The sequence below is a fragment of the Gouania willdenowi genome, chromosome 4, assembly GCF_900634775.1.
Source record: "Gouania willdenowi chromosome 4, fGouWil2.1, whole genome shotgun sequence".
NCBI classification, from domain to species: Eukaryota; Metazoa; Chordata; class Actinopteri; order Blenniiformes; family Gobiesocidae; genus Gouania; species Gouania willdenowi.
The window spans coordinates 10934724-10959173 of NC_041047.1; the positions used below are offsets into that span (position 1 = coordinate 10934724).

The 24450-nt window shown below is 37.5% G+C and overlaps 1 protein-coding gene across 2 annotated transcripts; it reads right to left on the minus strand.

The window, feature by feature from the left end:
* Window positions 1-1148: 1148 nt before the first annotated feature.
* Window positions 1149-22772, minus strand: zap70 (zeta chain of T cell receptor associated protein kinase 70). Of its 2 annotated transcripts, XM_028445623.1 has the most exons (13): window positions 22637-22772; window positions 15864-16320; window positions 14103-14263; window positions 13885-14023; window positions 13627-13711; window positions 13507-13529; window positions 12873-12912; window positions 11798-12002; window positions 11511-11717; window positions 8643-8835; window positions 6867-7007; window positions 6663-6775; window positions 1149-2570 (listed from the first exon to the last, which is right to left on the minus strand). In XM_028445623.1, exons 2-13 carry the CDS (start codon window positions 16266-16268, stop codon window positions 2450-2452), a joined length of 1833 nt encoding a protein of 610 aa, XP_028301424.1. In that variant the 5' UTR covers window positions 16269-16320; window positions 22637-22772; the 3' UTR covers window positions 1149-2449. The 2 variants fall into 2 exon arrangements, with proteins under 2 accessions (XP_028301424.1, XP_028301425.1); XM_028445624.1 differs by lacking the exon at window positions 15864-16320 and having other exon boundaries at window positions 22637-22679.
* Window positions 22773-24450: the final 1678 nt, after the last annotated feature.

The following is a 24450-nucleotide window of genomic DNA, read 5'->3' on the forward strand; positions in this document are numbered from 1 at the left end:
CAAATATAAATACACTATTAAATACATGAATACAAGAAATGCAAAAATAAGAAATATTGTCCAAAAATGTAATATACATAGATAAATCAATTATTATTTTATCATTTTACTTTTATTCATTTAATCATTTATTTTGTTTTTATTTTTTTACTTCCATCCATCCATTTTCAGACCCACTTGTTCCTTTCTTCAGGGTTGCAGGGGTCTGCTGGTGCCTATCTCCAGCTGTCATTGGGTGTTAGGCGGGGTTACACCCTGGACAGAGCGCCAGTCCATCACAGGGCAACACATACATGGACAACCACTCAAACTCACATTCACTCCTATGGTGTCATTTCGAGACTAACAGTAATGTTTTTGGATTGTGGGAGGAAGCCAGAGTACCTAGAGGAAACCCATGCAGCACAGGGAGAACATGCAAACTCCACACAGAAAGGACCCAAGTGTCCACCCCAGGGCTTGACCCAAGACCTTTATGTTGTGAGTCGGACGTGCTAACCACTAATCCATCATGCGCCCTATTTTTCCTTTGTATTTTTTTATTCATAATTTTGGCAGGTTTGGTCCTCGATACACGACAAGTGGTGACGTATATAGAAATAAATATACCAATATATCACAGTACTTTGCTGGCTACTATAAAAAATCATAGTGAAATACAAAATGCACAATTGTGATTTAGGAGGGAAAAAAGTATAAGAAATCAATTTTTCAATATTACAAAAATGGTTAAGATTTTATTGAAATAATCAATTTTGCAGGTTACAGATCTCCTTCAGTGCCCAAAGATTCCAGATCTTTGGAGATTTGCACTAAACGTATGTAGCGTTAAAAGCTTACCAAGATTTCACAAACACACAAAACATGTTTTGCTTCTGCCTAACGATTCACGAAATCAGTGGGATTTGCAAGTACAAAACATCATTCAGAAACTCATGCATTTTGGTTTGCAAATAAGAAACATACATATCAAACAAATACATTACGTTTTACACATAAAAAGAAACGTTTTTTTTTTTTTTTAAATACTAAAAATACCATTTCAGTACAAAAAAAAGAAGGAAAAATTCAAGTTCAAAGAAATAATTCTATGAACAATGAAAACTATCACATGACTTTGGACAATTATTTTTCGCCTAACAGTTCCATACACACATACCTGTAAACCTTCTAAGAATGTCCTGTGTTGTAGTTGAAGGATATTTTTGTAATTGAATAAATGTTTCTTTGTATAAAACATGATGTATTTGTTTGAAAATAAAGAAGAAAAAAAAGTTGAATATTTTTTAAAACAAGTTTTTAAAAAGTCGAATATTTAACTTTTATTTTTAAATGATCACTGGCAGTGTATATATCTCTAAAACTACTCGTACTAAATTGACAAATATCTACCGGTATCTTCTAAACCACACTCACGACAGTATGTCAAGAACCCTGTGCTTTTATTTTGAAAGCTATCTGTTGGACTTCCTTTTAATTTGTCCTCCTGAGGCGTCAGCAGCAGTTTTTCCCTTAGTTACAGTAAAACACAACAATATCGTCTTCACTTCCCTCATTGGTTTAAATAAAATCAGCAATAAAACACCATGTTTGAAGAACTGACGACATTAATAAAGAAGCGTTTACAGTGAAAAATGGAAATAAATACAGTTAATCTGATAAGCCTGTGCATGAAGACAGGAGATTTGACTGGAGTTGGTTTATATTCATAAACCTCTAACAATCAGGTATTTTATCTATATTTGGGAAAAATTGGTGATAAAACATAAATTGTGTCGTCCACTGTGTCTTTTTAAACACTATATATGAATAAAAACCATGTTAATTAACAAAACATCAAAGTCAGAAATAAGCACCCATATATATATACTGTATATGATGATTTGCACTCCTGCTTATTATTATTTTGTTAATAGAGTTTATTATTGAATATAAAGTATTGATATTATGCGAGACAGATTGAGTATAGAATGATTCATTCATCTACTACTTTTTTCTCGTCTTCTTATCATTATTATCACAATTCATTTACTGTATTGTAGTTTAAAAAATTGAGACAGAAAATAGACAAATGGGGCAGGAGAAATGGGCTTTAATAAAATGGTGATTCAGGTTCTCACTTTCTTTAAACTTTATTTAGTTTTTCTGGTTTTAAATTGTCTCAAAAACAATAAATAACCCAATGAATCATTTGTCCCAAAATACCAGTTCCTCTTTCACTGTGAAGGAATTAACATTTAAATAAGTACTGACTGATAAAAATCCTTCGCACACTACCAACACTGACGTCCGGTTCACAAACACATATTGATGGTCACTGTACAGCTCTATAGCTGCTCAAAGCTGCCCAGTGTGTCTGCTCATAGAACTCTCTTTGTTTCAGGTTTGTAACGGTTCAGTTGAAAGGACGCTTTGTGTCACAAAAGAACAAAATGGGCCTCTTCTCCGTCTACTTGGTCAGCTCGTCGACAGCGGCCCCAGGTTCGTCAATCTTGGCCTTCTTGGAAATGGAGTAATGGTAAGACCTCATGGACTCCTCCACCTTCTTGAAATCAGGACGCGACTCGTGCCTGAGATAGAGAGCACGAAAGAAACAGATTTCAGATATCGAGTTTTGATCAAATATACAACCACCTGTCCTTAAAGCATATTTGATTAACACAACTCTTATTTTATGAATGTCTATTCATGTCATCTAGCCTTTAAACAGACCTCATGCAGGCAGAGATCAGTCATTTTTAAATTCCAATTAAGCTTTAATAGGCCAGTGGTGTCAAACTAATTTTAATTTAGCAGCCAAGTTTAACCCTCCTATTATCCTTAGGGTCAATTTGACCCCATTCAGTGTTCATCATTCAAAAAATAATAGTTTTTTTTTGGCTTCTTATTTCATGACTTTTATGAATTTAATGGGTACAATTGATAACATTTATCATGATGATATTTTTTCAATGTGCTAAACACGTATTGAACGCATTGGTAGGATTGTGACAATATCTCAGTACGGCGACACATCGCAATATTTTTTCGCACAATCAATGATCGATATGCTCACGCTAAGTATCGATTTAAAAAATAATATATATATTTTACTTTATTTTTTTATTTAAGATTTCTTTTATTTTTTTCAAAACCTTTTCTGCTTTTTCACTAAAATGTGCAGGTAGGTCTTCACAGAAATGTTGTCACTGTTTGTTGAAGGAACCAATACATTGTTTACTGGAATATTGCACTATAATGATGTCACTGGTAAGACAGACCCTATTTTTTGTTTACAGAAAGCACTATTGGAGATACTTATTCATTTACATTGATATGTTGACACTTATTTACAGAAATGTTGCACTAAAATAGTGTCACTGTTCATAGGGCACTTTTTTAATTTATTGTCTTTCAGAGATGTAAAATAAAAATTGTGTTTTTTCACTTAATTTTTTTTTCTTGTTATGTCATAGATTGATTTCTGACCAATATATTGATAATCGTAGTATTGTCATATCATGAGATAATTGTTATCGTGAGCTTTGTATCGCGTATCGTATCGTGAGGTACCCAGAGGTTCCCACCGCTACGCATTAGTGCGTTCCTCTGGGGTCAATTTGACCCCAAGCTGTTTTAGCTGTGTTGAGGAGGACTCTGATTTTTCTCATCTAAAATCAATATGGTTCATTCTGTGAAAGTCATGAATATGCACCACAAATTAAAAATGATTTGGATGAAACATTTTCATGATATTCTAACTCTCAACTGAAAGTTTGGCCTGATGGTGGCACCAGAGAACAGGTCAAGGTTTCATTATCAAGGGGTTATTTATGTGTTCAACAAATAAACAAAGTGTCTGACACAGAAACCTGGTCCACAATTTTCTGAAAATCATTTCCTGGAGGCAAATATCCATGGGGTCAGATTGACCCCAAGGGTAAAATGTGTTAATATTATTTGAGGATAATAAGATGGTTCATCTCAAGTGGGTTGAAGGTTATAGAAGAAAAATAGCATTTTCAACATTATTGTGCCTTAGTTTGCGCTTTCACATATAAATGATACGTAAAGTATATGAAAGGCACCGACAATATTCAAACAACAAGCGACGGATATCTGATATTAGTAATTGCAGGATCTTAACTTAAATTTGATTGATTTTTTATTCAGGGACATTTTATGGAATGATTTCAGGAAAACTGTAGGATTTTGGAAAAAAAATCACTGCCATCATTTGATATAAAAATTTGAAAACTGTGAGCTCTGCAAATTAGATTAGATTTATTCTCATTGCATAGTAAAAAACAAACAAACAAAAAACCACCAGAATTTCACATTACCAGTCTCCTCTGTAGCAATAAGTACTTAAAAGTAGGGATGTAACGATTCACTCAACTCCCGATACGATTCAATTCACGATACTGGGTTCACAATACGATTCTCTCACGATTTATTTTACAAAATGGGACTGTATATAAATGACTGAAAAATATTCCTTTATTTTTTTTGGGAAAATACTATACTATTTTTCATTGTCAAAAGAATCACATGATAAACTATTCAAAACAATGCAATTTAACTAAGAATAAATCTTGAATGAAATAAATAAAGGAATAATACAAATGAAGAAGCTTATTATTTAAATTCTGGTTCTATAGTAAATACAATACAATACAAAACTGCATAATAGTTCTTTTACTTTTTAAAAGTGCAACTGAAAATGTATTTTGTGCCTTAACAATTTAACTTTAAAACAGTCATTTTACTGTATTTAGGGCCGATATTTGTTTGAACCAGCAGAGGGTGCTGGTAACCCAGTGGTCGGTTGGCATGCAGATATTTTGCAGTGAAGAAGAGATGCTATGCTAGCAGACATAGCTAATAGAAAAACGTGACTTTTACAGATATTCACGTAATATTACAGATAATCTTTCGGTGCTAAAGGGGTAATGAATCATTTATGAATGTGTTTAAGAGTAGAAGCCAGCCAGAAAGAAAGTATTAGCAGATTTCGCTCGCCGCCAACACTTCTGGTTAGCGCCCTCTGCTGTTTAAAAAAGTACTGTGATTGAATTTTCACAGCATCGATGTGAATCGTTATACCTATGAATCGATTTTTAACTGCCTTACGATTAATCGTGACATCCCTACTAAAAAGTATATAAATTTTCAGCAAATATTGTGGAGTTTCATTTAATTTGTGTATTTGGAGGAGCTCATGTTAGGTTCTGTTTATTTTAACCCTTGGGTCCTCTTTTTGTTATTCTGTCTTTGTTTATTTGGTTTGTGTTAACTCTTGTCTGTGTTTCAGGGATTCCTGTTTGTGGCTCCACCCCTCAGTGATGTCTGTGTGCTTGGGTGATTGATTAGCTCCCTTGTGTTTTCACCCAGGTGTGGCCCATTCCCAATCAGGCCTCTTCCACTATTTAGCTGAGTGCTTGGACACAGTATGACTGGGGGATCATTGTGTGTGATGTCAGGTTCGTTGGCGCCTTCCTTTTGTCTGGTCTTGCTCCCTGTTCCTACTCCCCTGTTTAGGATTTAAGTTTTGATTTTGGAATAAAAACATGGATTGGTTCCAGGAATGAGCCTACAACAAGAGGTCGGTCTAAAAGGAAGGTCAGCCACGCCAGTCTTCTAGCTCCCAGGCTAGCGTTCCTGTGTCTCCTAGCTCCCAGGCTAGCGTTCCTGTGTCTCCTAGCTCCCAGGCTAGCGTTCCTGTGTCTCCTAGCTCCCAGGCTAGCGTTCCTGTGTCTCCTAGCTCCCAGGCTAGCGTTCCTGTGTCTCCTAGCTCCCAGGCTAGCTCTCCAGAGTCTCCTAGCTCCCAGGCTTGCTCTCGAGAGTCCCTACGCACCCGGCTGCCGCCAGTCCCCGGCTCACCGCACCCGGCCGCCGCCAGTCCCCGGCTCCCCGCACCGGGCCGCCGCCGCCGCCAGTCCCCGGCTCCCCGCACCGGGCCGCCGCCAGTCCCCGGCTCCCCGCACCGGGCCGCCGCCAGTCCCCGGCTCCCCGCACCGGGCCGCCGCCAGTCCCCGGCTCCCCGCACCGGGCCGCCGCCAGTCCCCGGCTCCCCGCACCCGGCCGCCGCCAACGCCAGTGCCGGCTCCCCGCACCCGGCCGCCGCCAGTGCCGGGTGCATCTGAATTCATTGGTAATTTACACAATGATTCATTGTTTAAAATGTCATTTTTTTGTTTTACTTTCTTCTGTGGGCCAAATTGGATGCTCTAAAGCAGCAATTCTCAACTGGTGGGTCGGGACCCAAAAGTGGGTCACAGACCTGGACGCGGTGGGTCGTGAACGGCTGGTAAAAAATGAATTAATGGCTTACTTAAAGTCTCATGTTGAACTTGTCTTTTATTTTGAAAGAAACGTTTCTTTTGACAGGCATGCTATGAAATTCACGTTGCACGGGAAAATATATAGATTTAAGTTTTAAAAAAGATTTTGTGTTTTCAAGATCTATTTTTGAAAAGATAAATTTGGTTGGTTGAATTCTAAAAAAAAAAAAAAAAGGAAAAAAAAGTGGGTTGCAATTGATGCTACAGCTCAGGCGAACATCAACATTTGTGAAAATAAATGTCATTGTCATGTTCTTTACGAGCGATTGTGAGTTGCTTTGGATTTTCACTTTGTGATTCAGGACTTCATTGAAAAACAAAAGTGTTGATGGGTCTTACGCATATGTCCAGCATTCTTTCATCAGTGTGTACATGGGCTCAGGACAACCTGCTGGACACTCAAGTCGGTTTTCAGTTTCTATGAAGCGTATGACCTCCGGTCCCTTCATCTTCTGCATGAGTCAGTCGCACAGGAAAGAGTTTGTTTGGATCAGGTAAAGGTTACATTTTTGAAGTTGTGAGTAAAGATTTGTCTACTTGTACCCTGTAGGGTTTCCCTCCGTAGGAAAACGCCTCCCACATGGTGATCCCAAAGCTCCACACGTCACTTTTACTGGAGAACTTGTGGAAGTTTATGCATTCTGGAGCATACCACTTCAGAGGCCATTTGCCTGCAGTACGAGCCTGGTAAGGGACAATGTAGGACATTCACAAGATCACATGCCACAAGAGTAAATTCGTGTGTAACACAATAATTTGCAATTTGGTTTTATGATTAATGTTTTAACTATAACATCTAAATCAGTGGTTCTCAACCTTTTCATGAAGGCGTCAGACCCGGGGACCCCCATTGTACCTGAGGGTGGTTGAACACAGACATGTGGCCACCGATAAGGGGGAATAAAGGGGAGAGATTTTTGGGGTCCATCCATTAAGTCAGCAAAATGATAATCCATTGTTCTATGAATCTGTGACATGTATTTATTTATCTGAATAATATCCACTGTTATCCAGGAAGTGTATTATTTGCGCCATAATATAGTCATCTTAAAGATATAAATCCTGGTTTTAAACAGAAATAAAATTGGTTAAAAGTGACCAAAATTGGTGGAAAAGGTGGTGAAATGGTATTTTAAAAACCACAGAAAATGGTTAAAAGTTGCAAATTAGAGTGGGCAAAAACAAATAAAATGGTTAAAAAAAAAAAAGGTTCAAAGTGTCAATATTGGCTTTATTGTTGCAGGAAAAAGTAGGAACAAATAAATAATGGACATGACAAATTGTGAATGTGGTTAAATTGGCAAAGATTAGGCATGATATATGGTGAAAAGAGGTTAAAAGTGACAATAACGGGTCAATGTGCGACAAAGTGGTGGAAGGGGTATAGGTGTGGAAAAAATGTGCAGAAAAGGCATTGAAATTTGATGTTGACGTGGCAGAAATGGGAGTATTGTAGCAAAATCGCTTTAATATGACCAAAAATATGGCAAGAAAAAGTGACAAAAATAGGTTGAAATATGGCAAGTTTGTTGTAGTGGGGTAAAAAAATAAACAAAGAATTGGCTCAAATTCATAGTTTCTTAAAGACATCTGGCGAAGCCCTCCCAGTGTCTCGTGACCCCAAATGGGGTCCCGACCCCAAGGTTGAGAACCCCTGCTTTAAATAACATCAGTGGAGGCAAAAAAAAAAAAGTGTTATGTCTAATCATGAAGTGACACAAGACACTTCAGCTACAGTATATCAGGTGACACCACAAATACTATTCATTTGTTTTTTTTTTTGTTTTTTTTACAGCAAATATCAATTTGTTTTAGTGTTAGTCTAAAAACTGTCAACAAACCTGTGGGATCATGTTACAGTTCTATGGCTTACACATACGTTGTTAACAATTACTAAAACATGCTTCAGATCAACTTTTCCCACTACCTGTCAAAAAAAAAAAAAACTAAATCAAAGGGTATACTGACAGAAAAAGGCTCAGGTGCCCAGACCAAAAATATTATTAACCAATATTTCCATTGATTAGAAAGCCTAACCAGGTAACCAAGAGATGGAAAACAAATGAAATGATGGCTAATGGGTTTTTTTTGGGTGTATTTTACAGCTAAACTCCTATGATAACATAGGTCAAACTGACCCGTTATCATAAGAGATGCTAACAGAATAGGAAGGTTACGTTTTATGGAATAATTAATGTTAGGTTCTGTAATTTTGAGAAAATAATTAGAATCATAATCGTAATTGTGTTGTTCATGGATAATTGAAGACGTAATGGTAATTGACCCCAATGTAATACATTCCCTGAGTGTTTGCATTACTTTGTAGTAGTTGGCGTCAGCTCCAAGCGCCTTCGACAGACCAAAGTCACTGATTTTGGCAAACTGCTGGTTGACCAGAAGAACGTTACGAGCTGCCAAGTCTCTGTGCACAAAGTTTTTCTCCTCCAGATACTTCATCCCCATCGAGACCTGGTGCATCAGGTTGACAATGTTCTCCACTGTTACAGTGCCCCTGTGTTGGGACAAAAATGGGAAATCAGGGATCATTTGTGTCGGTTTGTTTTACACTGAATGAAGGTTTTGTCTTGGACTTGCTGGGTTTAGGAGCTCTCGTAGTTTTGTGGGTTTTTACTGAGCACTCTGTTTTTTTTCTCACACAGTCCCAAACCATGTCATTATAGCCTATAATGGCTTCATTTGACTTATATTGAATTTGGTTGTTTTTTCTTCTTCAGCCCAATGTATTTTGAATGTGGTTTTAATCGTCTGCCTTTTCACCTGGTTTCAAAATTTGGTCTTGTTATATTGTTTTCACATGTATTTCCTTATTTAATGAAATTTTTTTCATCATGTTTTAATTACTGTTCTTTTCCGGTTCCATTGTGTTTTCTGTACATTTATGTTCCTCCATCTTTTAATCTCTGGTGTTTCCTCACAGAATGTTGGCATTTTGAGACACTTTGTGATTATATTGATTTTTTTTAAACGTTTTTATTTATTTATTTATTTGAAAACGTTTTACTGTGTTCCTTCTTAAGTGTTTTATGAGTGTGTGCATGGATCTGTGCATGAGTGCTGGTTAGGTTGTGATTTCAAGGGGATCAGATTGAGAGAGAGAGACAGGGTCAGGGAGGACGACTCTGGGGAACGCTTCTGACAGGTAAAAAACCATGGAAAATCAGCCAGACAAGCCTCAAGGACTAAAAGAAAAACTCTGCTCATTACCCACATTTGTTTATGGTTTCGATAGGAAATGTACTTTTTAGCTCCATGTCGGTATGAACACAAAAGTATACTCATGAAACATCGGATTTCGGATGTGTTTCTAGAAGAAAATCTTAACTGTGATAACATCCTGTATTAAATATGTTTTTGTGCTGTTTTTATTTTTGCAAAAAGCTGAAAAAAAAAAAATCTGTGTTTCATTTTGAAGTTTGATATGATCAATATTTTTTATGTCACATCATGTCTAATGCAATGTTTTTCAACCTTGGGGTCGAAACCCCATGCGGGGTTGCACAAATATCAAATACCTCTTTTCTATACGTAAACTCTCTCAAATAAAAATAACTGAGGTGGTGCATCTTGTCACTTAATTCTGGCTATTCTGTATTTAAAAAACACTTTAATAAACATCCAATGAATTCCAGAAAAAAATGTCCCTAGGGTTGCCGGACATTTGTGATATCAAAATGGGGTCACAACCCGAAAAAGGGTGGGATACTCCTGGTCTAAGGTAAGTTTCTGTAGGTTAGATACAAATTAACCTTAGATACCAACAGTGTTGGGAGTAACTAGTTATTTTTGTAATATATTCCTTTTTGAAGTAACTCAGTAGTGTAACTCATTACAAAAGTGAAAACTGGTAATATATTACTAGTTACAATTAAAGTAACTCAAGATACATGCATATTTAATTTAAGTGCATATTTGCTTTGTTTTCTCACTGTTTGCAATTATTTGAGGAAAAAAAAGATGATCATTATAGTAAAATGTAATTTATGGGGAACAAAAAAAGAGCTTTTTGCTCCTGAAACAGCAGAAGTATTTGAAACAACACTTCAGTGTGAATATAATTAGTGTTCTGGAACAGAAGCAACTCAAAGTAGTGTAACTAAAAAAAAGACTAATATTGTAATACAAATATATTACATTTTATCCCAGTAATATAAATATATTACAAGTTTAGAGTAACTTACCCAATGAATAGTATACACTTGTCTTCAAATTTGATGTGTTTTTTTCAGTGATGTGCTGTCAGGGTAGGCAAGGTAGGCAGTGCTTACCCAAGGGTGAATTGATATTTTGATTATTTGTTTTAATTATATATATATATATATATTTATAATCATATAATTATAAATTATCTATTTTTCCATTTCCAATAGCCTACAGTACCTAGAAGTTTGAAAGTGTCCGCATTTTGTGCGTTTCATAGCCCAAATTACTAAACAGCGCTATTTCCTGGAACAGCTGCACAGTCTTTTTTTTTTTTTTCACTCCGGTGTAAGGCATTGCGTGTGTTTGCGCATGCCCAGTCAGGTCCCCAAGATGACAACCATTTACGTGCAAAGGCAGCGTAGAGAGCTGCCTTTGATGATGACAGCGCTAGAGACGATAGAGAAACTTTGTTTTGAGGAAAAACAACAGCTTTTAAAAGATGGGAGACCAACACCTGAGCTACCAGACCTTCAGCAAAATAAGGTCAGAACATGTTTCATACTTTTCACAGTGAATGTTACAGAAGGAAGGATTGACTTTGTGGATGCTCCTCACTGAGGCTGTTCTGAGTTGTTGTTGTTGTCATTTTCTCCGTGTTTCTGTGTTTCCAACACAAACAACGGATGTGCTGTCGTGTCATGAGATATATCTTGTTGGCTATGGAGGATATATTAAATAATTGTTTATGTTTCTTTAATGGTGTTTATGATGTTGATTTTGTTAGATGGCTAAATACTTGTTCATGTGGATCTTGTTGGGTCTTTTCTTTCTTATTATGACTTTTATATTTTGATAAGCGCATTGAGATGACTTTGTTGTAAATTGCTTTATACAAATAAAATTGATTTGAATTGAATTAACACTTGACAGCAGAAACATATGAAATTGTCATTGGTGGTCTCGATTTGCAACGTGCCTACCCAACCCTAGTGGTCACGGCACATCACTGGTTTTCTTGGTACTCACTTGTTGGTCGATAGGAACTTGTTGAGAGCTCCAGCTGCTGCCATCTCCATCACCAGCATCAGGTTCTCTGCTTTGCACAGGCCCAGCATGCGGACAATGAATGGGTTGTTCAGCTGGTACATTATTTCTGCCTCCCTCATCATCTCCTCCTTCACCAGGCTGTCGTTTTCACTCTTCAGCACTTTGATGGCCACGTCCACCTGACCCCTGAAGCCCAAATGCACATCATATCAGAAGGTCACAAACATGAATCTACACAGAGCTTGTTTAGTGTTAAAAGGCCTCACGCTTCTGTCATGAGGACCCCCCTCCTGACGCAGCCAAAGTTTCCTGAGCCGAGCTCCACCTCCCCCATCAGCAGGTCTTCCCTTTTGATGCTGAACTTCTTGATGTCATTAGGGTTGTGGTAAGGGTTGAATCCACTGCAGTCCATAGGTAAAACATCTCGACCCTCAGGAACAGCGGTCAGTACTTTTGGAGGCCCTCCAACAGCTGGAAAATGAAAGCAACAATCACCTATTTATTGTGACTTTATACTCCATTTATTCTAAATATTATACAATGTACATATTGGTAGATGTTTATGAAAAAATTGTAATCTCCCTTTTTACATGTACATACTTTATTTAAATTTTTATGAAATTACAAAACTATAACAGGGTTTTTCAACCTTGGGGTCAGGACCGGATGTGGGGTCGCCCAGAGTTTAAATGGGGTCATCTGAAATGTCTGATCAAAAATACATTTTTGAAATGTTTTAATTACTATTCTTTTTCATCTTAAACAACTGTATTCTATACTTTCACTTTGTCAAAATGCAGTTAAAAAAAAATTTCAGATATCTGTCACTAATCCAGGGTATTCTGTATTTGTAGAGCAGGATTGCAAACTAATTCTAAAATTATAATCCTAAAAATACTAAATTCTAGACAAAAAAAATGTCTAGGGTCACCAGAAATTCTTGATATTGAAATGGGGTCACGAACCAAAAAAGGTTGGGAACCACTGCTCGATAACTTTGTTTTAAACAACATTTTAAAAACAAGGTGTTTTTTTCAATTAATAGTGCATATAATTTAATTGAATTGTTGTGTATTAGTTCAGATTAGCAAAACATAAAGAAAACCCTACATATGGTAACACACATACTGTACTACACATCTCTTTGCACAGCTGTCAACATTTGTGTTGATGCTCAGTTTGAAAAATATTAATATTTTGGGGAATTTACCAGTGGTTATAGTAGTTTAAAGACTAAAGTTTTTGTTCTGTACTATCTAAAGTGTAGTGTTTTTGTCTCATGTTTATTGTGTGGTCAAGGTTTATTTTAATTTCGAGTCTGTTGTAGTTACAGTGGCTGACCTCGAGGTGGCGGTACGTATCCATTTACTCCTGCTCGCCTCTGAAAGAGATCAGTGCAGACAGTTATGGAGGCAGATTTTTGTGTCATTATTATTGAATCAGTATAAAAACACTCTTTAATCAATAAGAAAAAAAATCACTTCAATCAAGAACACTTTTCAGCAAATAAAAGTTTACTTCAACCAAAAATGAATATTTTCAAACAGAAAAAGTGTCAAAATGCTAAAAAAAAAATAAAAATAAAATAAATGAGACCCAAATAATTGCATTTGAACACATTTTTTCTTTGATTTAATTTTTTTTGGAAACATATTTTCAATAAAAGATAATCCCTTTAATCAAAAACCCCTTTTTTTTTAGATAAATATTTTCAATCAAAGAAAAAAAAAAAAAAACTGTTCAAATGCAAAAAAAAAAAAATTGAGACCCAAATAATTGCATTTGAACAAATTTGTCTTTGATTGAAAATGTGTTTTTTTCTTTTTTTTTAATAAAGTAAACTTCTTTTTGATTGAAAAATGTTTCTTTTTTTATTGAATAAAAAAAGACACAAATCTACCTCCATAGCCAGTGTGTGAGTGAGTGAAAAAAGCATGATGACATCATAAAAAAGCAGGATAAGGTGAGTACTCACTGTCGCGGGAAGGTTTGGTGTCCCTGGAAAGTAAAAAACACACAAAGAAAGATTATTAAAATTATTTAGAATCACAACTCGGTATTAAAAGCTTAAATTCAAATAAAACAAGGTTTGTACTTTCTGCAGCTTTGTTCATGTTGGCACACGTCTCCCCCAATACAGTGATCAGGCCATCAGGGTTAATCTTCAGATATTCGACAAGCTGAACATGAGGAGAAAGTTAATGTGATAGACTGTGTGTGTGTGTGTGTGTGTGTGTGTGTGTGTGTGTGTGTGTGTGTGTGTGTGTGTGTGTGTGTGTGTGTGTGTGTGTGTGTGTGTGTGTGTGTGTGTGTGTGTGTGAGAGAGAGAGACAAGGATAGAAAAGGCATCTACCTGAAACAAAGTGTCAAACTTTGTCCCCTCTGGCATGAAAATTTTCCCTGATTTGTCCTGAAGGATCTGATAGTGGTACACTGTTTTCCCGTAAACCACAGAAAGAGCAAAAGTTCCAGATGCATCTCTGTCTCTCACCCTGAAAATGAGATCCAAAAACATTTTTTAGACCCTGAGAACTGCACACAGGAGGGGACGTGTGATGTGAAGCCACATACAGAAACTTTCCATCAGGTTGTGCTCCACAGTAGAGGCGTCGCTCACCCTCCTGACGACTGATCTTCCCATGGTACCAGGGCATCTTCTCATGGGCTGTGGTGGCAATCAGCCTCTCCAGCTGAGGAGCCTGGCTGATGACGGCCTGCTCCAACGTATCGCCCTGAGCGTATAAGGAAACACACATCTATCCAATGTCCATCTGCATCCATCCATCCATCCATCCAGAATAGTATACAGTATTATGCACATACTTCAAACACAAGCTCTAAAGACAAGGTGGATATCACAGTTATATCGCAAAATAATACCTAAATATCGCGAGGGGGACAGGGAAATGGACCCATTCAGCACACGCAATGTGATTTACTATAAATGCAAATGATGTGTGTTTTGTTTTTGTTTTTTTAGCTCATTGGATGGGGAGGTGCTAGCTGTCAGCTTGGCACACGGCGGTGCAGGCACGCATGAGAGAAGGCGGGTTACCTGTCATGACTGAAAGAATAGGATCATGGATACAAGCGGCTGAAATGAGCTTCCCTCGTAGGGTGGCTGGGCTCTGTCTTAGAGACAGGGTGAGAAGCTCAGTCATCTGGGAGGGGCTCAGAGTAGAGCCACTGCTCCTCTGCATTGAGAAGAGCCAGATGGGGTTGCTCAGGCACCGGATTGGGACGCCCCCCGGACGCCTCCCTGGTGAGGTGTTCAGGGCACATTCCACCGATAGGCGAGCCCGAGGAAAACCCAGGACTATGTTTCTCGGCAAACCTGGGAACGCCTCAGGATCAACCGGGAAAAGCTGGACAAAGTGGCCGAGGAGAGGGAAGTCTGGGTCTGGGCTTTCTCCTGATACCACTTTTGGCCCGATCTGAGCACTTTTGAAAAGCTGCAGTATTTGAAGAGCAGCAGTATCGAAGCAAGGGCAGTCCCCTTGCTTCGACACTCCTTCTCCCATTGACTGAGGTTACTCAGGTAGACGAATGCACCGATTTCCTGGGGCTCAAGCGGGCGCAATTTGGACTCTACCCAGTTATGACACATATCCGAGCACTTTTGTAGAAACAACAAAAGAGGCAGTATTAAAGCTAGAGATTGTTCTTCCTTCTCCCATTAGTCTTTGAGCGACAAGCCCCGACTTCCAAGGCCTCCAGCGGGCCCGTTTCGGACTCTACCCAGAATACACATATTCGGACTCGGGGGGACCAGGGTTTCCGCTGAGACCACTTTTGGCCCGATCAGAGCATTTTTGAAAACTGATGGAAGAAGCAGTATCACAGCGAGAGACCTCCCTTGCTTTGGCACTTCTTGTTCCATTGATGGGACAAGTGAGATTTCAGAGAGTGTGAAAAGGCTTACAGTATAAGCCATGTAGTCCGTCACCATCATGGGTCTGTCAATTCCTCTGTTCCTCCTTACTGGACCGTTTGATTCCTAAGTGTTTTCCTTTGTTTGATTTGGCTTTTGTTGAGTTTTTCTGACTTTACTTCTCCGTTGTATGAACAGCAACCTCTGTGAGAACGTACGAAGTTTGGGCTAATGCAGACAAGGTATTTGTGTGTTCTGATTTAGTGCAAAGATTGGATTTTCTGAGCGACAAGGCCTGACTTCCAGTGTTTAATGTTTACAATGTTTTTCGAGTTTACACCTCTTGACATTTGACCTCACGTGCGAGATCTGGATGATAGCAAGATTTCCGAAAGTGTGAAAAGGTTTATTACAAAAAAACTCAAAGCCTGTGAGGGACTGGCTTGTTTTGAAGGTTTTACCTCCAGATTCCAGGTCTGCTTCACATATTCTCTCAGCATTTTGTCTCTCAGGGTGTCAAACACACCAAGTGGGATGGGTGTGTCCATGGACCTCAGGCAGGGTTTCCTCAGGGTGCACACCAGTCCATCCGGGTCTTTGCTGTAGAACTGGCACAACTCTGCTGGTCCACAGTGAGGTTTCCCCCCAATGATGCTGTAGGTACCATTGAGCTGCTTCTCGATGGAGTAATGGTGGAACTCCAGCTTCCACACCACAGATAGTACGTAGCCTCCCAGACTGCGGAGACACTGTCTCAGTAGGAAGAGACCGTCAGACATCCCGGCAAGCTTCAAGTGCTGCTCGGCCTCTGAGCGGCTGATGCTGCCGTAGAAGAAGGGAAGGTCGGCTGCAGGGTCAGTGGACATTATGAGGCCGAGACCTTAGCCAGAAGTCCTGATTGGAGGTAATGAAGGGAGTCTAGAAAGAGGGAGAATGCATTAAAAGGTCAGAAATATGGATCATGAAATACCTCAGGACTGCCATGCTCCAAGTGAAGATCTAAAACCAGTCTAATGTATATAATGGATACAATGTTCTGCGTGATGTATACACACACTTTCCGATTACTGCAGAGCTTGCAGATAAACTGGTGTCAAAAGCCACAACAGGAAGTTGCAGTCCTCCCTCATAGCATCCTATCTCTGGCGTGCCGTTGAACAGGTGCTGAACTGAACGTTATAAACTGATGGTGGAAGATTTTCACGTATTAAGTAGGAACACATGCTTTCACTCCGGGCTTTACATCCAACATCAGATGTTTTCTATCAACAGCTTATTTATTTCATACAAAAGCACCTTTTTGATTTTAAAATGAGTTTTTAATGATTTTACTTCTACATCATAAATGTCATTGGACATATTACTGTGTATCTTCTTTGATATGGTATTTAAATTTGAAAGTCGGTAAAACATTAAACAGGAAGGAAGTGGTCTTGAAGAAAGCAGCCCCGTGTGGGTGATGAATAACACATTTTTTATCACAAGGTTTTGTAATGTTTTTTAGTCCGCATTTTAATTACTTTCACAGAATTCTCATCAGTTTATGATTCAAGTATTACTGAGGAAACTCTCGCATATGTTTATTATCATCTGAACTATACTTCACGTGGTTTGAGCTGAGGGTAAAAGTTTTGTTTTCCTACAACAGTAAAGATGTGTAAAACCTCAGCTTCCTGGCCATATACCTGAGCAGCTGCCCACATCGAGAGTGGACAAACCCCAGTGAAAACCACAAAGTTAAGACCCGCTGAGGCTCCACCACAATAAAAGACAGGCGGAGCGGTGTGATTCAGTCTGGAGGAGTCTAATGGCCACACCACTATAGGGGCTCCTGATTTTGGAGGAAACTTTCCGGGAAAGCCACACGAAAGGCTCCATTCTACATGTTTTAAGGGAGTAAATTTGAGAAACTGGAAGAAAACCAAAGTTTGCTCAGAGAGAACATAAAACTTCAATCAGAGACCTGGACTCGGTCCTAGAGCCGTTTAGCTGAGCAGCTACTATTACCTGCTCCATCTCCTTAGGCACTGCAAACCAAAGACATATTTATACTCTTTTTCCTTTGACGTTTGAGTGTTTATTAACTGTTCTCATGTTATCACAGCCTTATTACTGCAGTGTAAACATGCTGTAAGCCAATTGCTCTGTTAATATGCAGGGAAATGTCCCGTTTCATGCCCTGGGCTCAGAAATGATCGTCCTTTTGCAAAGAATGATTATAATTCTCTCTGAAATCTTTAGACGTGCTACACATTCCACAAAAAAAAAAAAAAAAAAAAAAAAAAACATGACGTTTGTTTATGGCACAAATGTCAAACTCAAGGCCCGGGGCCAAATCAGGCCCATTACAGCATCCAATTTGGCCCGCAGGAGAAAGTAAAAATGACAGAGAAAATATGAATTATTGTGTAAATGATACTCAACAAAATAATTTTGTTTTCCTGAAATTATTACATAACATTTTTCCTAATTATAAAGAAATTATTGCTTGGATATTGTCGGTTTCATACATGTTTTGTGTTTTATGTATACGTACAAGTGCAAACTAGGGCACAATATTGTTGAAAATACATGTTTTCCCGCATATCGGTGGCCCCCTTGAGATCAAACTGCCCCATATTTGGCCCCTGAACTAAAATGAGTTTGACACCCCTGGTTTATGACATTGTTGAGGTTGTGATTGGTCCATTTGATCACTTGCACCTGCTGTTAGACAAAAGACTGACCTAACATGACAGCAGGGCAGCTGTTCCCTGTGAGCTTTTGTGTTGAATTCAATTCTCAAGTTAACTCCGCACTAAAATCACTTCTTAACAGATTTGGATGAATTGTGTTTATGCTGCCAATGTCAAACTAGAGCAAGAAACTTTATTTACTAATCATGCTAGGTCTGTTCTTTAAGTTGTGATTTTAAGTGTATAGCATAAGTCTGTCTGCAAACTAGGAAACGATCTCATGTCATGCTTGTTTCTCAGTCTGTGTTATATTAGGTAATATTATGGTGAGTATGCTAATATTTTTGTTTGTATTGTTGGAGTATTTGCATTAAGTCTTAACTGGAAAGCTGTACTGGAAAGGTTTTTGTTGTTTGATGTCAAATTCCAGTCAAAGTCTGGATCTGTAACTGGGCAAACTTTCCTTTTCTCACAGTTTTTAGTGTTGAGCGGTTCACTGAACTGTTGAAATAATTAGGAAATGATCAACAAACTCTTAGTTAATGTGAGGAAGTGTTCCACAAAAATGCATTTAAACTACTGTTTAAAAACTGTCTGGCTTTGATCTTAGGGAGTAACATAAATTCAAAGTACATTGCTGGCCTGTGCTTGCAGACTGTTTTCTTTTCTACGTGTTGACTCTGAAATGATTGATTTTGTGACACGACTTGGAAAACACTGAAAAAATTAATTAAACGGAAACAAAATGAAAGCTCCCCTTAGATCACCATGACAATGTTATTAGTCATGCTGCTGTAATTTATAACATGACAAAAACCAATCCAAATATTGAGCATTCCCAAAGAAATATTAAAACCTTACACGCATCAGCAGCTGCCAGGATTCAATTTGGTTTCATTTCTTTTAAAAACTCGACTTTTCCCCCCTGAGCTCAAACATGAACCGCAAACACAAAACATTGAGAAATAAAATGACATGAGGCACATTTCCCAAACCTGCTCAGAGCTAAAGCGAGCTATATGCCTTGAACCCACACTATCCTGTGTGGTATCGCTCGCTTTGCAAGAAAACAACACTCTGTAATAAGACAGGCTCTGGTGCTGGATCACTACATTTGAATGTGGTGTTGGAGAAAGCAGGTGATGACACCCAGTGATGGAAAAGCTGTGACTCACAATGGTTTTGTTTAACAAGTGGGGGAGTATAAGTGACAGACAGGCATGTGAACTCAAGTCCTTTTTATATGCAGTGCACAGAATAATTTAAATATTTAATAGACTTCCTGGTTAGACTACTTTTTCTCTTTATATGACAAATATTTGTTCACCAATAACTATTTTAATACCTAACTCTATTTCATAGACCTGGTTTGTTTTTTCTCTGTTTTCAGTTTTTATTTTTTAGCACTTTGGGATTTTAGTATGAAAAGCGCCCAAAAAAACAAAATAAATAAATAAATTAATATAGTTGTGTGTAAATCTGCTTTTGTTTCATGGCAATTCCGATTTTAAATTCATTCAAAATTATGGCTCAAAAAAAGGAATCAAAGATAAATGGAAGAATATTTTTGGATAACAGAAAATACATGGGTTCGTACTGTTGGACAAAAGTCAATATAAGCTTGCATTTAATGCAGAGCTGTATAGCTGGAAAAAAAAGAAAAGGTAAAAAGATCTACTCGGTATCCCATTTTCTCTAACAGACCCTTTTCTTAATTTATATTTTTAATTATTTGAAGTCATCAGTACATCTGCTTGGAGTGAAAAATCACACTTTCTCTGAAAATCAAAAATTGACATTTTTTTGTTACATTTCCTGTCACACATTAAATTATCTTGTTGCTTAATACAGAATTTTGCAGACATGGATGTTTTCTGATGTATTCAGGAAGTGAACCTGTGGTTATGCGACCCATTAGCCTCCTTCATATAATATAATATACATACATCAGCAGGTGAGACCAAGCATCTGGATAGTACGTGATTTAGCACTTGTGTGTGTGTATATATATATATATATATATGCTTTTCTGCATCTAGTCCTTATGTGATGAGTTAAATAAGTGTTTACAAATTTAAAAAAATGTACAAAGACAAAATTCTGAGAGAAACTGCAGAACTGTAAGATAAATTATGCTGTTTTTGTTATGTTTTGTGAGGAGTTGGGGTGGAATGTTGGGAAATCTAATTGATTTATTTTTTTAATTGTCATTAGGGACAGATAATACAAGATTTATCTTCCCTCTGTTCCTTTTTGTTTAAAAAAAAAAAAAAAAAAAGATTGTGTAATGACATGACATGACATGAACAAATCAATGAATAAATACCACTTGGAAAATGAGCTACACGTGTCTTTATACGTTTATACATTATGATCAGCGCACATTAACACGGGGGGAAAAAGGGTTTTGTCTTTGTGGTTTTTAGTCATTATGTGTGTTTTTGTTATTTTTTTGTGTTTTTGTTTTAATTATGTGTATTTTTGGTCATTTTTTGTCAATTTGTGCATTTTTGGGGTCACTTTCTGTATTTTTGTTGTTATTTTCTATATTTTCCTCTCAATTTGTTAACAGTTTGTGTGTCTTTGGAGCAATAAATGTGTTGTGGTTTTGTGTTTTTGCAGTTATTATGTTTGTTTAAGTGGTTGTTGTGTCTATCTTTGTTGTCATTTTATGTTTTATCCGCCATTTTATTGTGTATTTTTGGATTTTTTTTGTGTACGTTGTGCATTTTGCTGCCAATTTGTGTGTTTTGGGAGTTATTTTGTGTATTATGTTGGGCTTCATCTTCCTTTCCACTCCTTGAATTACAATTTTTGAGGGTTTGCTTTGGGGGCCACAAAAAAATCAACTGAGGGCCACATGTGACCAGTTGCCTACATCTGTATAGGTTTGAATTAACACTCAAAAATGTGTTTTGAAAAGCCTCCAAGATGCAACGTGAAGCAACACGAAACCCTGAAGCTGCTTATTCTATATGTTGTCATTTAGTTTGAGTTTTATATAGTTCAATATAGCTTCACACACTTTGAATTATGATTACAGTGTGCACAGAAAGCGCATTTTTCAGTTTTTGTCATTCGAGCCAAAATCCTCATCGTGACTGCGGCTTTCGTTCGCTTTCAGCCTAGCTCCTAAAATACATCCAGTAATTTTCAGCAAAGTTACACGCGAAGAAAGACTCACGCATAGGAACCATATGGGTGTGTTAAAAGCTACTCATTTTTGGGTTTTCTATTCTCATGCACAATAAAAGTAAGCAATCATTTTTAGCACATGCACAGCAGTTGTTTTCCCAAGTCAGACGAAAAAGACGCCTGAACCTCATTGTCATTCTTTAGTCTAGAACAAGTCTGCGATTTACGAGGTACTTACATTCGACTGCGATCTTTGCTAAATAGATCATCCATTACTTTACGGCAATTTATCGTTTATTTTTTTCTTATTACTTTTGATAAACTACTTTGTGTTCATTAAATCAACAGTTTTCCAGGGTTTGTTTGCATCACATTACTTATTAAACCCAATTTCTAAAGGTCTTGGTTTCCTGGAAGACGAACAAGTCATAGTTCCAGGGCCTCAGTTGAGATATTTCAGATGTTTTCCCTGTTCCAACGTTGCTGAATCTCATGAATGTGTATTGTGAAGCCCTGCAGAAATCCTGATATTGAGCCAATTAGTGCAATCAGCTCGGTGAAAAGAGGACAAAATCTGAAACATGCAGGAAAGCAACTCTCAGGACTGCTGTTTAACATCTAAGTTAGGGAGTGAGGATGGATTCACTTTCTTGGGTAAAATGGGTAAAAGCTGGCAAACGTTCAACAGTTCAGTGGTTTAAACTTCTGAAGATGATAACACGATTATCATATTTGGGTCACATTTCAATAGCTGCTTAACTACTGATGTGGCTGCAAACGTATAAGGATTTATACCGTGTTCGGCCCATGTTCGAGAATTTCAGTAAGATGCATGTACAAAAATGTTCTGTTTTAGTGAAATTAAATAAAGTATAAATGTTTTTTTTTTTTTTGTTTTTTGTGATGAATAGTAGTCCAAAGCTCCAGTTGTGTTTTTTTCTTTTTTGACGTTCATTAAAATGATATGATTCCCCATTATCTTTTGAAACATTCTTTTTTTTTTTTTATTTAAAAAAAAAAGAACAAAATGATGTTAAAACACCAACATAATTAGAGGTAATCTCAGTAGAGGCTTTGTTGATGTGCTCTATTGGCAAAAGGATGATCGCACTCATTGAATAGTAATAACTGAAGTAAATGGAAGAATTGATCAAAATGCCATTCTTATTATAATTTATAATTTAGTTATTTAAATAAAAACAGATACACCAAAAAGGCTAAAACTGCAAATACACAAAGACGAGATCTAACTAAGTACCGCTAATAAAATGTTATGAATTTTGATTTGACAAAATTAGCTGTGGTTTAGCTGAACCAAAAAAAAACAAAAAAAAAACAAATGCAAATATTAAAAACAAATCACATCACACAATAAAACAAGTTGAATATAAAAGCATATAAGTAGGCTATTAATATTAACTTACTGTTCACGATGCCTGATACGGTGATGCTGCTGTCTCAGAGGTGAAGAGGTATCTGTATCTGTCCTGTTGATCTGACAGGAACTGAAGAGTTCACACACACACACACACACACACACACACACACTGAAACATTCTCATTCTTTATAGCCTAATTCATGCAAATACATTTTTGCAAAATCACTTGTTTTAGATGTTTTATCTTATTTAGGATCCTTTGTTGGATTATGGCTTCTTCTTCTTCTTTTTTTATACAAAGGCCACCCGTACCTTCACATACACACAGCTTCATATTGTGTGTAGGTTGTTAAAATATATAAGCACATCCCAGGGTTTTCAGAATAAACGTCTTGTTGTGTTCCTCAAACATTCTGAGTTTATGGGTTTTTACCTTGTTGTGCACACACTGTATACATCTATTGATCGCCTGTCAAATGTATTTAACTAAGGAACAAACACATCAAAGCTCCATCTCAATATTAGTCTACATTTAATAGGAAATCTCATAGTGATTGAGGTGTGTGTGTCTATACTTAACAATTGCAACGATTGTGCATAGTGTTATCTTTACTCCTGCACACACACACACACACACACACACACACACACACGCACGCACGCACGCACGCACGCACGCACGCACGCACGCACGCACGCACGCACGCACGCACACACACACACACACACACACACACACACACACACACACACACACACACAGCAGCAGCTGCTTTCTGGGAGCCACAGGTCTGCAGTCAGTGTCAGCAGGAACCAGATAAATCAAGTTAACCAGAATGAGACCAAATCAAGCTAGATGAGCACTTTGGTTTCCTACAAAGTAAAAGCATGTACAATCAAATGTTTAAATGATGAAGTGAAGTCAGCGTTAAGGGATATATGAGTAAATCAAGTAGCCTATGGTATCTGCAAATTCAATCCAGGAGTGTCTCGTTCATTTATATTCTAAACAAACTCATTTTTTACATTTTCAACATGCATTTATTTGTCTCTGAAGGATCCCTTTTTTCCCTTTTTCACCAAATTTTCTTAGTCATTTATCCTATAATGTTTAGAGTCATAGTGTTTTGCAGGGTTTTATTTATTTATTTATTTATTTATTTTTTAATCTAAGTGTTTATTTTATACAAATTCTACAAAAATCTACAAAAAACTGCAGGAGGAAGTAGCGACTGAAAATATGAAATACAATGGTGCATCTTGCAGCACTGGCAGCCTGTCAATGTTGAATTTTCACATTACAAACTTATATACAAAGCTTATTGATCAGTTATCATACACAGGAGGGTTTAATGGTTCGAGTTTGGGGATTAGGGTTTAGTAGTTAGGGGTTAGGATTTACGAATTCGGGATTAGGGTTTAAGGTTTAGGGCAGGAGAGTAGTTCAAGTTTGACCTCAAGTGGACCAGACCAGAAAAACCCATGTTTTTGTGAAGGAAAAAAGAATAAAGTTGTAATTTTATTAAAATCGTAAAGTGTGGTGATGAGGGGCCAAAAGGCTCAGTATTTCACCATGTGTGAAACCTAAAGAGAAATATAATTTGACTAAATGCAGACAACATCCTATTTGTAATTCACTTTTATTCTCATAAAGTTACAACTTCATTCACAAAATATTACGCCTTTAAACTCCTAGTGCCCAGATTTTTTTCATTTTAATGTGGCCCCAAAATGCCGTCGTGGGAAGCTAGAGAAAACCCCGAGAAGAAAACGGCCTCATGGGGAGAACATGCAAACTCCACACAGGAAAATCACACAACTTGCTACACCTCCATGTATTTCTCACAAGTGACACAATG